Source organism: Macrotis lagotis, chromosome 1 (assembly GCF_037893015.1).
Source record: "Macrotis lagotis isolate mMagLag1 chromosome 1, bilby.v1.9.chrom.fasta, whole genome shotgun sequence".
Taxonomy (NCBI): Eukaryota; Metazoa; Chordata; class Mammalia; order Peramelemorphia; family Peramelidae; genus Macrotis; species Macrotis lagotis.
The window spans coordinates 581,673,246-581,690,962 of NC_133658.1; the positions used below are offsets into that span (position 1 = coordinate 581,673,246).

The 17,717-nt window shown below is 35.5% G+C and overlaps 1 protein-coding gene across 4 annotated transcripts in view; it reads left to right on the forward strand.

Annotated features, from left to right (window-relative positions):
* DRC9 (dynein regulatory complex subunit 9) overlaps nucleotides 1–17,717 on the forward strand; it is a 96,823-nt gene that overhangs the window by 3,039 nt on the left and 76,067 nt on the right. Inside the window, exons 2-3 of one of the 4 annotated variants that reach the window (XM_074214722.1) lie at nucleotides 3,704–3,758; nucleotides 4,747–5,020. In XM_074214722.1, coding sequence (XP_074070823.1) covers nucleotides 3,736–3,758; nucleotides 4,747–5,020 — 297 coding nt within the window. In that variant the 5' untranslated portion in view covers nucleotides 3,704–3,735. The remainder of the gene's footprint in view (nucleotides 1–3,703; nucleotides 3,759–4,746; nucleotides 5,021–17,717) is intronic. The other 3 variants (XM_074214724.1, XM_074214723.1, XM_074214725.1) reach the window with 3 other exon arrangements.

Consider the following 17,717-nt stretch of genomic DNA (forward strand, 5'->3'; position numbering starts at 1 on the left):
CCGAGACTCTTAGATTTATGTCCTGAGCTATTTGGTGTTCAAGGTAATGACCGTCTCATGTGCTTCTGTTTCGCCCTCAGGGTGTCTTGCTGCTTTAGCTGGGTTGCCTTTTCCCTTAGGGACTTTAGTCTCAATTCAGCCTGTCCTACTTTGGGCCTAGCTCTATGCTGAGCCCTTTACAAACATGATCTCATTTGATCACATCTTAGAAGAGCAAGGAAGAAAATACTTTTTTTTCAATGAAGTATAGAGAAAGAAATCATGACTCCAGTATTGCTAGGTCACAGAGCATACACTGAGTAGTGACTTTTGATGATAGTCCTGGGTAGAATTTTTTTTTTTGCAAGGTAATGGAGTTAAGTGACTTGCCCAAGGTTACACAGCTAGGTAATTATTAAGTGGTTGAGGCTGGCTTTGAACTCAGGTCCTCCTGACTCCAGGAGGAGTCTCCAGCTCTATCCACTGTGCCACCTAGCTGCCCCATTCTGGATAGAATTTTGTCATGACTGAGTGAACCCATGCAAGGCATATTTCCATTATAGCTATGTTGAAGCAACGAAAAAAATTAAGTAAAAGAATGTAATTCAATGGCTTAGTTCTGCTCTTTTCACTTTTAATCAGTTCATATGAATCTTCCCATGTTTTTCTGAAACCATTCCCCTCATTTGTTATAGCAAATACTATTCCATCACTATCTGTATACTACCACTTCAAACATTCCCCAATTGATTGATATACCCTTAATTTTCAATTCTTTGCCACTACCAAAAAAGAGCTGTTAGAAATATTTTTCTACAGGGGCACCTAGGTAGCACAATGGATAGAGCACCTCCTGGAGTCAGGAGTACCTGAGTTCAAATCTGCCTTCAGATACTTGATAATTACCTAGCTGTGTGGCCTTGGGCAAGCCACTTAACTCTATTTGCCTTGCAAAAACTTTAAAAAAAAAAAAGAAATATTTTTCTACAGATAGGTCCTTTTCTTTTTCCTTTGCTTTCTTTGAGATCAACCTAGTAGTGGTATTGCTTGGTCAAAGAATATGCATGAATTTATAATCCTTTGGGCATAGTTTCAAATTGTCCTCTAGAATGGTTGGATCATTTAACAGTTTCACCAACAATGCATTAATGTAAGATTTTTCTGCATCCTCTCCAATGTTTGTTATTTTCTTTTTCTGTCCTGCTAGCCAATCTTATAGTTGTGAGTTAATGACAAGTTTCTTTTCTTTTCTTTTCTTTTTTTTTTTTTTTTGCAAGGTAAATGGGGTTAAGTGGCTTGCCCAAGGCCACACAGCTAGGTAACTATTAAGTGTCTGAGACTGGATTTGAACCCAGGTACTCCTGACTCCAGGACCAGTGCTCTATCCACTGCACCACCTAGCTGCCCCTACAAGTTTCTTTAAAACTATTCCTTTTTAATAGCTTATTTCTTATGCAATTATATTGTATTACTTTCATCATAATATAATTCATCAAACAGCAGATATTTTTTCAGTGATTTCCTCAGTTGATGATTGCCCATTTTATTATTGGTTCTTTGCTGCATCAAAAAGATCTGCTATAAATATGTAAACATACATAGGTCCTTTTCTTATTTCTTTGATCCTTTGCTGCTATAGATTTACTGGAGATATTACTGGGTCAAAGGGTGACCTTTTCATCATAGTTCTAAATTGCTTTTCAGAATGGCTGGACTACATCACAGTTCCACCAACAGAGCATCAGTGTATGTCATCTTTGCCAATTTGATAGTTATGATCTAGAACCTCAGAGTTGCATTTCTCAATAAAGTGATTTGGAATGTTTTCCCCATAGTTACAGTTTAAATTTATTTTCCTTGGGGAAATTTTTTTGGGAAGTGGCTGTTTTATATGTTTAAAAAGTTTTTCATATATCTTGGATTTCAGACTTTTATCAGAGAAATTTGTTGTAGAAAAATTTCCTAATTAACTTATTTCCTTTTTAATTTTGAAGACTGACATTATACAAAGATTTTTTGTAATTAAAAAATATTTTCCGTGGTTCTCTTTAATCTCATGTTTTGTCATGATTTCTTTCTCTATATTTCATTTAAAATTTTCTTCTTTTCTCTTCGAAGATGTGATCAAATGAGATCATATTTGTAAAGGGTTCAGCATAGAGCTTAGCCCATAGTATGTGATTAAGAAATGCTCATTCCCTCTCTCTTTCTTCTCCCTCCCTCCTTCTATCTAGGCCATGTAGCTACTTAAAAGATTATTTTAGCATGTGATATGAGATGTTGAACTAAACTGAATTACTTCCAGAATGCTTATTAGATTTTCAGGTAGTCTTTGCACCAGAAGTTGAGGTTTTGGGTTCGTTGAACACTATGTTACTATATTTATTTTCCTTCTGTATGTTGTATGGCATCTGTTCCCTTGACTTTTCTATTTTTAGTATGAATTAGTTTTGATGATTTCTCCTTTGTAGCACAACTTGAGATCTGTACTAGGTGCCCTTCTTTCCCACCATTTCTTATTGGGCAATTAGGTAGCACAAAGCATAGAGTATCATCAAACCTGGAGTTAGGAGGACCTGAGTTCAAATCCAACCTTAGACATTTGATACTTCCTAGCTTTGTGACCTTGAACAAGTCACTTAACACTTATTGCCTCGCATCCAGGGCCATCTCTAGTCTTCCTGATTCATATCTGGACACTGGATCCAGATGACTCCAGAGTAGAAAGTGAGACTAGAGACTTAACACAGCAGCCAGCCCCTTCCTCAAATCCAATTCATTTAGCTGTCACAATATCATCTATCATATCATCTCCCTGATGTCATGGTTTTCTTCAAGAATGAAGGACAAACATCATCATCTTTTCTTATTATAACCTTTGAGAATCTTGAATCCTTATTCCATCAAATGAAATTTGCTAGGGCTTTTTTCCCCACCTAGCTTTAAAGTAATCCTTTAGTAGTTTGATTGGTGTGACACTGAATAAGTAAATTAATTTGGGTAATATTCTCATTTTAATTATATAGGTATGACCCAAATATGAGCAACTAATATCCCCTCAATTATTTGTCTTTGTCTTTGTAAAATGTGTTTTGTAGTTATATTTATGTAGTTCCTTGTATGTCTTCCTAGCAAGTAGATGCCTATATATTTTATACATTTTATAGTTATTTTAGTTCTTAGCCTGTTTTTATTCTGAGAGAACAAAGAGAACAAAAAAAGGTCTCAGGAAATGAGTTTTATTTCAAGAGTCACATTTCCTTTTATTTAAGTTTCCTGGTCTTCTAAAGGGAGTGAATTAGGTTATTTCTGATATTCCCTCTAGTTATAGTGATCAATGGGGCAACATGTTGATTGTTCACTCCCTATCTTACAGGCTTATGGTGAAAGTACCTATAAAGCCACAATCATGAATATGTCCCATGTTTTCATTATTGTGGCTCCATATTAAACAATCTAAACAACAAAATCAGTACTTCAAAACAAACTATAGAATATTTTGACATGCTTTTAGTCTTGTTATTAGGCTGAAATTTTAATAGACCAAATGGTTCTCATTATTCTTTCAGTTCTGCAATTTCACTTTGTAATATGATAAAGAAGAAACTAGGAAAACAGTATGTTTTTTGATGATGCCATAACGCCTTTCTGGATTAGCAGGAACAATTTCAAGCTCCTTTAACCCCTCTAGTAAACTTAATTTTACTTTACTTTCTTATTTCAGGTGATTAATTTTTATGAAGTGTTGAAGTCCCAATGGAAAGGTATCTGTTAAAGGAGTAAGTTCAAATTACAAGTTTCAAAATCTTGTAGATGCTGTAGATGCTTATATTATATATATATGTATATATATTTATACATATATATATATATATATATAAAATCTCTCTCTTTTTTTTTAACCACAAATACATGTACCTAACAGATTGTTATTTGATAGGACAGCATAAAGTTTTTGAGGCTTCGCTCAAAGCTATAATAAACCAGACAAAAAATTGTCGACTTACATATCTAGTTTAAAAAGTAGATGTTTTCTCTTACCAACTCTTTTGTAAAGGTAGGGGGAAGGGTACATGGACATTGAGCACTGTACATATTGTCAACTTTTTTCAATTTATTGATTGGTATTACTGATTTTAAATTTTTTTCTAAATTATTTAATATTTCATGTTCCCCCATTACATGTAAGAATCATGTTTCCCCTTGCCCCACCCCCCTCATTGAGAAAGCAAGCAATTTCATATAGCTTATACATTTGTAGTCATGGAAAACATTTTCATGTTAGTCATGATATAAAAGGAAACACAGATTTCCCCCCCAAAAAAACCCCAAGAAAAATAAAGAAATTTACTGATTTTTAAAAAAAATCTTTTGTAAAAAAAGATAGCTTTCTAAGGTATATAGGAGAATGAATACAAAAGATATAAATAAAATTTATTTTAAAAAAGGTAAAGTATTTGAATTTGCAAGAAGGATTGTTATTATATAATTGTTCCAAATATTGCTCTAGGATTTATAAGGAAAGCCATAGATGATCTTCCAGCTCACAGTAAATTACTTCTCTTCTTCATACAAATCATTGACCAGCATTGGTTCCATTTTGTTCAAATCTGAATTTCAGCCTCCCTGACTTTAGGGTTTGAACCAAGTCTAAATTGGGGAAATTAAAAACATTTATTTAAGTTTGTACAAATTAAAAGTAGATTTCCAACATATGTATTATTTCAAGCATGAGACTAACTCCTGTACTGTTCTTCTTCCTATTAGGGAGGAAGAAGAGGAGGAGGAGGAAGAGGGGGAAGAGGTAAGATCCATTTTGCACCCTCATGTGTTGACCGTGACAGGATCTCCTCCTGTTGGTTCAGTTTCTGAAGAAGCTGAAGCAACACCCTCAACTGGAGAGTTGCCGGTCATCCAGGAGATAATTGATACTCTCCCTCTTCTGGATATGATGAGGATTTCTTCAGTTCTGGAGGATACCCTGGCCCAGCTTTCAATCCTAAACTATATCATGCCAGCTCCATTTGAAAGGAAGCTCCATGTACGTATTGCTCTTATATACTGCTTGCCTTCTTTGAATTCTTGGGGGGTTTTTTGTCCCCCTTCTTCTTCTCTGACTTTTACAGTTAAAATGACAAAAGTTTAGTTCAAAAAATGCCACCTTTATCTTAGATGATGACTCCAGTCCCATCATCCCAGAATTATTCATATATGAAGGGGAATAGCCACATTCCAGTATTCACTCAACAATAGAATTTCTCTACTTATTGATAGAGAGAGACAGTAAAATTAATTGAAAAAGGTCATGAGAAATTTTAGTGTAGTTTATTTGCTGCTGGTGGCAGGTGTATGATGTACTCTGTTCTGTTGTAAATGTTTTAACAGTATTCTTTGGGGGGTGGAGCCAAGGTGGCCACATGAAGGCCACATTTCCTGGGAGCTCCAAACCCCCAACCCCCCCCAAAAAACAAACAAAGGATGGCTCTAGACAAAATTTAGAGGGGCAGAACCCACAGAAAGACTGAGTGATACATCTTCCCAGTCCAAGATCATTTAGAAGTTCTGCCAGAAAGGTGTGTTTCACCAGGACCTGGGTTGGAAAAAAGCCTCAGTTCAGCCCAGCCCAGCCCAGTCCAGTCCAGTCCAGCCCATCCTAGCCCAGAGATCACCAGCAACAGCTTGAAGGTGCTGTGAGAGAATTCTGCTGCACCTGGGTGAGTATGGAGTGAGGAGCACCGGCCACAGAATCTGCAGCCTGCAAGCCCAGAGATGGTAACAGAAATCTGCAGCGATTTCTCTGCACTCCTTGGGGTAGGACTCTGCTGTTTGCCTACACTCACATATTGCAGTTTGGGCCTCCCTACTAAATAACCAAGCTGGATCTCTCCTTATAGCCCCAGGGCAGAGGGCAGTGCTGTGGTCATCTACATATCAAAGCACATGCTAGAGAGCATAAGGAATAAAGGTCCCAGTGGGGTGCCCCCCCCAAAAAAAACAATCCCAAAGCCTTGGAAGTGTTGTAAATTAGTCTTGGGTTGAGGAAATGAGTAAACAGCAGAAAAAGAAGAATCTGGGCAGCTAGGTGGCACAGTGGATAGAGCACTGGCCCTAGAGTCAGGAGTACCTGAGTTCAAATTCGGTCTCAGACACTTAATAATTACCTAGCTGTGTGGCCTTGGGCAAGCCACTTAACCCCATTGCCTTGCAAAAAACCTAAAAAAAAAAAGAATCTGACCATAGAGAATTACTTTAGTCCCATGGAAGATCAAAACACATACTCAGATGACAACAAAATCGACGCTTCCATATCCAAAACCTCCAAGAGAAATAGAAAATAGGCTCAGATCATGGATGAGCTCAAAAAAGACTTTGAAAATCAATTAAAGGAGGTGGAGGAAAAATTGGGAGGAGAAATGAGAGTCATGCAGAAAAATAATGAAAACCAAATCAAAAGTTTAGTGAAAGATATACAAAAAAATACTGAAGAAAATAACATATTAAAAACTAGTTTAGACCTAATGGAAAAAGCAAAACAAAAGGCAAATAAGAAGAATGACTTAAAAAGCAGACTTGGTCATCTGGAAAAGGAGATAAAAAAGCTCTCTGAAGAAAATAACTCTTTCAAATGCAAGATGGAACTAAAGGAAGCTGATGACTTTGCAAGAAATCAGGAAGAAATAAAACTGCCAAAAAAACCCCCCAAAATTAGAAGAAAATGTGAAATAATCTCATTGGAAAAAACAAACAACCTTGAAAACAGATCCAGGGGGCTGCTAGGTAGTGCAATGGATAGAGCATCGGCCCTGGAATCAAGAGTACCTGAGTGCAAATCCAGCCTCAGGCACTTAATAATAACCTAGCTGTGTGGCCTTGGGGAAGCCACTAAACCCCATTGCCTTGAAAAAAAAACCTTAAATAAAAGAGAGAGAAAACAGATCCAGAAGAAATAATTTAAAAATTATTGGGCTATCTGAAAGCCACAACCAGGAGAAGAGCCTAGACTTCATTTTTCAAGAAATAATACAGCAAAATTGCCCTGAGATCCTGGAAGCTGAGGGTAAAATAGAAATTGAGAGAATTCACTGGTCACCCCCTGAAAGAGATCTCAAAAGAAAAATATCCAGGAATATTATAGCCAAATTCCCAAACTCCCAAATCAAAGAGAAAATTCTAAAAGCTGCCAGAAACAGACAATTCAACTACTGAGGCTCCATAGTCAGGATTATGCAGGATCTGGAAGCATCTACATTAAGAGCTCATAGGGATTGGAATATGATATTCTGCAAAAGATCTTGGTATACAACTGAGAATCAACTACCCAGCAAAACTGGGGGAAAAGTAGTTCAGGGGAAAAGATGGGCTTTCTTTTTTATTTATTTATTTTTATTAAAGATATTATTTGAGTTTTACGATTTTCCCCCCAATCTTACTTCCCTCCCCCCACCCCCCCACGGAAAGCAATCTGTCAGTCTTTACTTTGTTTCCATGTTGTACATTGATCCAAATTGACTGTGATGAGAAAGAAATCATATCCTTAAGGAAGAGACAAAAAGTCTAAGAAATAACAAGATCAGATAATAAGATATCTGGTTTTTTTCCCCTAAATTAAAGGAATAGTCCTTGAACTTTGTTCAAACTCCACAGCTCCTTATCTGGATACAGATGGTACTCTGCTTTGCAGACAATCCAAAATTGTTCCCAATTGTTGCACTGATGGAACGAGCAAGTCCTTCAAGGTTGAACATCACTCCCATGTTGCTGTTAGGGTGTACAGTGTTTTTCTGGTTCTGCTCATCTCACTCAGTATCAGTTCGTGCAAATCCCTCCAGGCTTCCCTGAATTCCCATCCCTGCTGGTTTCTAATAAAACAATAGTGTTCCATGACATACATATACCTCAGTTTGCTAAGCCATTCCCCAATTGAAAGACATTTACTTGATTTCCAATTCTTTGCCACCACAAACAGGCTACTATGAATATTTTTGTACAAGTGATGTTTTTACTCTTTTTTCATCATCTCTTCAGGGTATATACCCAAGTAGTGGTATTGCTCAGTCAAAGGGTATGCTCATTTTTGTTGCCCTTTGGGTGTCGTTCCAAATAGCTCTCCAGAAGGGTTGGATGAGTTCACAGCTCCACCAACAGTGCAATAGTGTCCCAGATTTCCCACATCCCTTCCAACAATGATCATTATCCTTTCTGGTCATATTGGCCAGTCTGAGAGGTGTGAGGTGGCACCTCAGAGAAGCTTTAATTTGCATTTCTCTAATAATTAATGATTTAGAGCAATTTTTCCTATGGGTATGGATTGCTTTGATCTCCTCATCTGTAAATTGCATTTGCATATCCTTTGACCATTTGTCAATTGGGGAATGGCTTTTTGTTTTAAAAATATGACTTAGTTCTCTGTCTATTTTAGAAATGAATAAAAAAAATAAAAAAAAGAAATGAATCCTTTGTCAGAATCATTAGTTGTAAAGATTGTTTCCCAATTTACTACATTTCTTTTGATCTTGGTTACAGTGGTTTTATCTGTGCAAAAGCTTTTTAATTTAATGTAATCAAAATTATCTAGTTTGTTTTTGGTGATGTTCTCCAACTCTTCCTTAGTCATAAACTGCTCCCCTTTCCAAAGATCTGACAAGTAAACTAGTCCTTGATCTTCTAATTTGCTTATAGTATTGTTTTTTATGTCTAAATCCTGTAACCATGTGGATCTTATCTTGGTAAAGGGTGTGAGGTGTTGGTCTAATCTAAGTTTCTTCCATACTATCTTCCAATTATCCCAGCAGTTTTTATCAAAGAGGGAGTTTTTATCCTAATAGCTGGACTCTTTGGGTTTATCAAACAGCAGATTACTATAATCATTTCCTGCTTTTGCACCTAGTCCATTCCACTGGTCCACCACTCTATTTCTTAGCCAGTACCAGACAGTTTTGATGACTGATGCTTTATAATGTAATTTTAGATCAGGTAGGGCTAAGTCCCCTTTGAAAAGATGGACTTTCAATGAAACAGAGGACTTTCAAACTTTCCTATTGAGACGATCAGAGCTGAACAGAAAGTTTGATCTCCAAGTACAGGACTCTGGTGAACCATAGAGGGACTGGAAGAGAGGGACTAATTATGAGGAACTTGATGATTTTGAACTGTTTGTATTCCTGCATGGGAAGAAGATCTTGACAAATCATATGAACTTTCTCATTTATAAAAGCTGTTAGAAGGAGCACATATAGACAGGACATAGGAAGGAGCAGAATATAATGGTATAATATAGTAAAAAGATGGAGTCAGTGGGTGATGGGGGAAAGTACTGGAAGGAAGGAAAAAGAGATGAAGAAGAAGCTGAGAGATTTCACATAAGAGTCAAGAAAAGCTTTTTCAATGGAGTGGAGGGAGGGAAAGACAATGGAGAATGAGTGAGCCTTCATTCTCATCAGAAATGGCTCATAGAGGAAATGACATACACACTTAATAGGGTGAGGAAATCTGTCTTGCCCTGGTGAAGGATGGGAGGAAAGGGACGGGATGAGGGGGAATGGGGGGGGAGGGAAGGGGGGGAGTAGGTGATAGCAGAGAGGGAAGATAGAGGGAGAGGGTACTCAGATTCAACACACTTTTGGACAGGGCCAGGATGGAAGGAGAGAGAGAATAGAATAGATGAGAGTGGGGAGAAATAGAGTGGAGGTACAGCTAGTAATAGAAACTGAGGGGAAAATATTGAAGCAACTTCTCTGGTGGACTTATGATAAAGAAGGCAACTCACCTCAGAGACAGAACCAATGGAATCTGAACACAGACTGAAATACAATTATTTTTTTTCTCTCTATTCTTGAGGTTTCTCATTTTCTTGGGGGGGAAGGGGTTTATGTTTATTCTTATGTTTACTCTTATAACATTCAATTTACATCAATGTATGGCATGGAAACAATGTAGAGACTGTCAGACAGCCTTCTGTGAGGGGAGGGAAGGGAGGAGGGGGAAAATTGTAGAATTCAGAGCCTTGCAAAAAATGATGGATTCATATTACTATTGTATATGATTAATTGGAAAGTAAATAAAATGTTAAAATGTTAAAAAAAAGTATTCTTTGTACCACTGCAATATGACCACAAGAGGGCACTCATAATTGGTACCCTTCATTCTATTAGAAATCTACCCTTTTCTAGGATATGCAAGCAAGACTTAGAGAGCCTTAGAATTAGTAGAATTAGTTCTCTTCTTCATACATATCACAATCAACATGGTCCCCATTTAGGTCAAATTTGAGTTTCATCTTCCTGACTTTAGAGTTTGACCCTACACTGCAAACCACCATCATGTTTTCAAATAGCACTCCTTAGTAGTATGCAGGATCTATACAAGGTATTTATCTTCTTTAAAAATTTTAATAAGTAAGGTTATTAATAATCAAATGTGTAAAGGCAAATATCTCCATTTTAGGATAATTATATTTCACAGAATATTCATATTTCAAACCAGTGATGAAAATGACTTCAATTCTATGATATATAGAATTTAAATTACACATGAACATTAAGAAGATATTCAGTTTTCATTAAATATTGCTTATAGGTTATTTTTAAAATCACACTTGCAGTCTAAGTTGTTAAAGAGACACATGTAAAGATTTCTACTCTTGTGCAATTTTAAAATGATCTCAATGAGAAGTGTAAGAATTTTATAAATCTAAATTGTTATTTATCTTTTAAAAAGAAAATGGAGAGACTAAGAATCAGATAAAGTTATTATCTTTCAAAGAATTTTAAATAAGAATCAAAAATCTTAATATCAACTACAGAAACACTGTATTAATATTAGCAAACTTTAAGCAGAATGGTACAGAGTGACTATCTTTCCTACATTTCCTTGGTTTCCTCATCAAGAATATAAATAGGGAGGAGAAAATTCAGCCAATAATGTATCATCTGAGATGTGCATGTACATATATTTGAATTGTTTTCTTTTTTTGTTTTTTGCAGGGCAATGGGGTTAAGTAATTTGCCCAAGGTCATAGAACTAGGTAATTTTTAAATGTCTGAGATCTGATTTGGACTTAGGTTCCCCTGACTCCAGGGCTGGTACTCTATCCGTTATGACACCTAGTTACCCCCTGCCACCTAGTTATCTCCTTATGTACATATATTTGGAAAGAAAGTTTGCATTTATGGCATAAATGAAAGAGAATGATAGATTCAAATATAAAATAAGTTGTTCAAAGAGGATATCAAAGCATTGAAATAGAGAAATGAGAATTTAGGATCAAAGCTAGTTTGCACCAATGGTTTTTCATGTTTTCAGAAACATTAAAACTTTAAATAAAGTCTTCTAAATTGATGACACTCCTGAATGCTTATATATCTTTTCTAAAAATACTTGGATTCTTTGTATACATAAATATCATTCCCTTCAAAATAATTTAAGCTCAGAGATACTTGGGCTCATAATAATTATAAAAGTAATGAAAATGTAGTAGTCTCCACCAATAAAATACAGCAATCATTGTCAGTTTTTAATTCAGCAAATAATTATATGCTACAAACTATGTGCATGTGGAGTAAGTCCCTGGCAATCTTCCACTAAACCCCAAAGTTTTGTAGGTGAAATAACTTTATATTAGAGTTTATTCTTCCTTTTAAAAACTGCAGATGTCTTTTAACCCTTTGGTTTTACAGAACTCCAATTAATATTATAGTGTATTTTGAAGTCATTAGACCAGGGCTCAGAGTCTGGCTCTTCAATGAGCTATTTTTTGTGTGTTCTTCAACTTTAAGTTCTTGGGGCTTTCAGTTGTCTCATCTATGAAGTGAGGGGGTTGGAATTAGATCTTTAAGATTTTATTTGATTTTAAATCTTATGATCAAATTTCAAAAGATTTAAAAGACTTTCAGTAGATCAATGCTTTCTATAACTCAGTATCCTAAGATTCCCTTGGGAAGATATGGATAAATAATGTTGGGGCTAGAGTCAGAAAGACTCATTTTTCTGACCTGAAATCTGACCTCAGATACCAACTGTGTGACTCTGGACCAGTCATTTAATCCTATTTACCTCAGTTTCCTCATATGTAAAATGAGTTGGAAGAAGAAAATGGAAGCTCCTCCGGTATATGTGCCAAGAAAACCCAACTGAACAACAAGATCTGTATACAATTTTTCCCTCCCTGATCATTGTCATTCTGTCATCTCATTTTTGAGTTGGGGATGAGGGTAGTAGTTAATTTTTCTCCTTTTTAAAGATGAAACCATATCTTTAGACAGATTAAATTGTCTGATTACAATCAGACCTTCAACTCATTAGAATAAAGGTCAAGGGGTGGCTAGGTGGCATAGTGGATAAAGCACCGACCTTGGAGTCAGGAATACCTGGGTTCAAATCCAGTCTCAGACACTTAATAATTACCTAGCCATGTAGCCTTGGGCAAGCCACTTAACCCCATTTGCCTTGCAAAAACCTAAAAAAAAATAAAAAATAAAGGTCAAAATCAACATCCAATCTAAAAGAAGGGTAAATATCATGCTGTAAAAACTTCATCCTAATCTGGGGTGAACTATTATTGATGCCAAAAAAAGGAAAGAAGGGAACTAGAATAAGACAACAGAAAAAAAGATATATAGGCAAAGGCAACAGTCATTTAGAATAAATTTTTTTAAAGGGCTAAGATGGAAGATTACAAGCATTAATAGATAAAAGTTAAAAACAGTGGAAGTGAAAAGATTATAGAACTTAGTATGAGGTTCAATCATATCATCCCAAGAAAATTCATAGAGGAACTTAGAAGACCATAAATATAGGAAAAGGAACAAACTTGTCAACATTTCTACAACAATTTTTATCATTTGCAACAATGGTACTACCATATTTGGATTCTAAGATTACCCCACTCCCTCCATGTTTTATATACAGAAGTTGAAACAGTGAGGAAAAAGTGGGGAAAAGTGACTGGATTATAAGAAATGAACACCAAGAAAATATGAATCCATGTCTGTCAGTGAAGGGTCATTTTATAAGATATCCAAGGAAAAAGGTAGATAGCAAAGAAAAGGGAAAAAAAATAATATGTGACATTATTATCCCTCAAAAGGTGATCTGGAAAGAATATATCCATAATCACCAACCCAGATGTCTACTTTCTAATCTATACAAAATCTATATGAGAATGTTCTACTTAGGTATCAAGAGTATCTGATGAAGACATAAAAATGGAGTTATGCAAATTATTTTTAACAGCTACCATAACTTTATGGTTATACAGCTAACAGAGAAGTTGCTGCTGTTCATCCTTCATTTTTGAAAAGAACCAGTGACATCCTGGTGTGGTCTTGACACACTCATGAATTATATTTAAGGGAGAACGATTGGGTAAAGTGATCAGCCTCACTCTGTCTTCCAGATTCAGCAAAATCCATTCATAAAAGTCAAGATGGCTGTCAATGACCAGGATGCAGTGGTTGACCTTGGTATCTTGGTTGTGTGATCATGCTTGAAGTACTCTACAGTACCTACTTCAGCCCCTTTCATGGCCATTGGAACAAATTATTTTATCTGCCCATTCCTGATAGAGATCATAAGATCAAATTGTGTTTGTCATTTGGAGATTATAAAAGAAGCACTTGACTTCGTAGAAAAAATGCAACTTTAAAGGCCCTTTTCCAGTAATAAATTTTTCATGAATTTATTGATCATATATCACATCTTCATAAATGTAATTAACCCAAAACATTTTTCATTGACACTATTGTCAAGGGATTCATTAAAAAAAATAGGTGCTTGTCGAAGATGTGTGGCACTTTCATGAAGTATGTCATGAGTCCAGATGTAAAAAGGGTTTTCTATTAGGTTAATTAACTTAGGTTACCAGAGTTTTTTTTAAACATATTTGGATAATTATTTCAATATCATTGTTTTCCTTTGTAATCCTATGCATTTTATTTTATGTATTTAGAACATTTAAAAAATTCTCAGAAGGGATCCATAGATTTCACTAGACAGTCAAAGGGGTCCATTACCCCAAAAGGTTAAGAACATCATCCATAGTTGGAAGTTCTTCAGATGTTCTGGGTTGCAAGTGGTTATATTATGATTATGTAAGAACAGTTCAGGATCTGTTCAGTGAGATCCTTCGTTATTCAAAAGATAACAGTTCACACAGGAAAACAAGAACAACAAATGAATGAATAATTCTTGTCTGAAATGCAACATACAATTGAATAATTAGTTCATTGAACTACTATAGCAGTTTATCTATTTTGGATAGGCACTGCAGATGGACAATGAGTTAAATGCAGAATTTAATAGTTTGATGAAATGTGAAATAATGTAGTGCTTTCAACAATCTAAATTTGCTCTCTAGGACAGAAACCCATCTTTTTTCCCTCCACAAATGTTTTCCCAGTGCTGTATATGTTATAATGCTTGGAACATAATATTGTCTGAAGAATCAAAACTGCAAATGACCCTAAGAGCAATGGAGAGATCTAATGGAATGTATGATCCTTGAGGGAAGGGACCTTTTCATTTTTGACTCTGTAGTCCTAGTACCTAGAACAACACCTTGAATAAACTATGTGCTTAATAAATGTTTTGGAATGGAATGGGTGCAAAAGGAGGTAAGAACATATTTACATATTTCCCAATAACGACCTATATGCAAATTCTCTTATTGAATAATATGGTTTGAAAATGTCAAATAAATTAAAGTGATAGGAAGAAGAAAAAAATTTCCAAGGGTGTACAGCTTAGCATATTGACCCTCTAGAATATGGAATTCCAAGTTGTCTACTTTTTTATAATAGCTGCTAAATCACATGTAATTCTGACTATGACTCCTTGGCTCTTGAATTTGCTCAGTGAAGGTTTTTAAAATTGATATTTTATTTTATTTTTTCAATTACATATAATGAAAGTTTTTCAACATTCATCCACTTGCATATTTATAAGTTACATATTTTTCTACCACTCCCCCTTCCTGTCCTCCCCTTAGCAGCAAACAGTCTAGGAAAAGTTGTACACATTCATGTTTACATACTAGTCACTGACAAACTGGACTAGAATGTTCCTAAGAGTTTTCAACTTGTGGTTTCTATCTGAGAGGTGACCAACCAGGAGATTCTTTCTATTTCTGCTTTTCCCTCTGTCTTTAAGAGAACTGGGTTCTCTCAAATTTCTGGCCTGCTCCTGTTGATACTTTCTTGTGGATCTTGAATGTTGTGTTATTTCAGGGTCTCAGGGACAGGCTGGGGACCTGAGAGATTTCAGGGCTTGCAGAATGCTTTGTTTCACAGTAAAGGCTACTTTGAACTCTACAAGTTCCTGACTTGGGTTTGGGTCCAAGAAAGAGTAGACTCAACTGGACTCAACTCAGACAACACTGCTGGTTCAGTGACAGAATTGTCTCTATGCCAACCTGAGCTGGATACGTGACTTTTTTGTATTTTCCTACCAGGATTTGGCCTAGTACATTTTCTAGATCATTTAGAGGAGGTTTCAGGACAGGGAAGTGGGGAGCTCCTACTACTCTACCATCTTGACATCTCTCTCAGATGTTATATTTTTAGACAAAAATATTCTTGCTAAAATTTTGCTAAGGAAGTTTTATTTGTAATTTCTCAGGAACTCACCTTCTACTCATTTTTCTTCTATACCTGAAACTTTTGACCTCTTCTATAACTGTCTTCTTTGGGAGTGGAGTTGGGATCATACTCTCTTCACTTTTCCACCTTTCTCTTTCTTAATAATAATTAATTCCTAACCTGTCTGCCCTCAGCCACTCCTTGAAACAAACCTGAGATGTCCAGTCTGTTTTTACCATATCCAGGCATGCTTTTAACAGTCAGTGGTCCTGATGGTTTCATTTTTCCTTCATTTTAAGATGGATTTTCCTGAATTTGGTTAACATAATTACAGAAAAGAAAGAATACCTCTGCCTGTCATGATAGAGTTGCTACTTCTTGACTTAAAAGCTGTCAGTGCCTCCTCTAATCTATCTAAACTGCTTAAGCTAGGATTCTAAGCTAGCTCCAACTTCTTAACCTGTCTTTTATTAAAATTTGTTATGCTTTTAACATTTAAAAAAATTTTTTTTAGAGTTGCTTTTTTTTTGGTTATTTTTTGCAAAGCAAATGGGGTTTAAGTGCCTAGCCTAAGGCCACACAGCTAGGTAATTATTAAGTGTCTGATGCCGGATTTGAACTCCTGACTTCAGGGCCCATATTCTATTCACTGTGCCACCTAGCTGCCCCCTGCTTTTAACATTTTTCAGTTAAATTTTTTTTCTCCTTCCCAACTGCCTCACTCCCCCAGAAAAAACCCACATTGGTCATATGCAAAAATCTGTGTCTCATCCTATATATTGTTATATCACCTTTTTTGTCATGAGATATGTCATATTTTTTTTAAGTTTTTGCAAGGCAAACAGGGTTAAGTGGCTTGCCCAAGGCCACACAGCTAGGTAATTATTAAGTGTCTGAGACCGGATTTGAACCCAGGTACCCCTGACTCCAGGGCTGGTGCTTTATCCACTACGACACCTAGCCACCCAAATATGTCATATTTTTCATCAGCAATCTTTTAGAATCATGGTTTATCATTTTATTGAATAGATTTCCTAAGTCTTTCAGAATTGTTCATTTGTTATAATATTGAAATGATTGTATAAATTGTCCTCTGATTTTGCTCACTTCACTCAACTTTTCTTCTCACAAATTTTCTTAGGTTTCTCTGAAAACTAATTTTCCTTTCCCTTGGCCCTTTATCCCCAATGTTATTGAAAAAGAGTGTAGTGGGGGCATCTAGGTGGCAGAGTGGATAGAGCACCAGCCCTGGAGTCAGGAGGACCTGAGTTCAAATCTTACCTCAGACACTTAATAAACTAGTTATGTGACCTTGGGCAAGTCACTTAGCTACATTGCCTTGCAAAACCTAAAAAAAAAAAAAGAGTGTAGTAAATCTCTATTTACTTATGATACTGGGTCTTGGTTTTAGATATATTCTATGATGTTGAGGAAATGTTCATTTATTTCTATATTTTCTAGGTATTTTTCATTTGTTTGTTCTTAAGAAATGGCTGGAACTGATGATGAGTGAAATCAGTAAAACCAGGAGATCGTTGTTCATTTTAATGGCAACATTCTGTGATTATCAGCTATGATGGACTTAGCTCTTCTTAGCAATATAGTAATCAAAGACCCTTCTAAAAAATCTGTGATGAAAAATGCCATCTGTATCCAGAGAAAGAACTATAAAATCTGAATGTAGACTAAAGCATACCATTTTCACTTTTTAAAATTTGTTTGTTTTTTCTTTCCTTTGATTTTCCCCCTTTTATTCTGATTGTTCTTTTACAATATGACTAATATGGAAATATGATTTGATATGTATAACTTATATCAGATTATTCACCATCATGGGGAGGGGGAAAGGAAAGAAGGAAGAGAGAAAAATGTGGAACTCAAAATCTTAGAAAAAAATGAATGTTGGAAAACATGAAACATAAAATAAAAAATTCAGTCTTAAAAAAATTAAAAAATTTAAAAAATTTAAAAAAAACCCAAAACTCCATTTCTGGATCCATTGATATAATATTTTGTGTTGATCTTATAATTAAGATGTTAATTGTGTTTATAATTTTCCTAATAATAAGCCTGTATAGGTATAAATCTAAACTAGTTATGGTATATAAATCTTTTGTGAAATGCTGTTATAAACTCTTTGCTAACATTAAAACATTTTTTGCATCA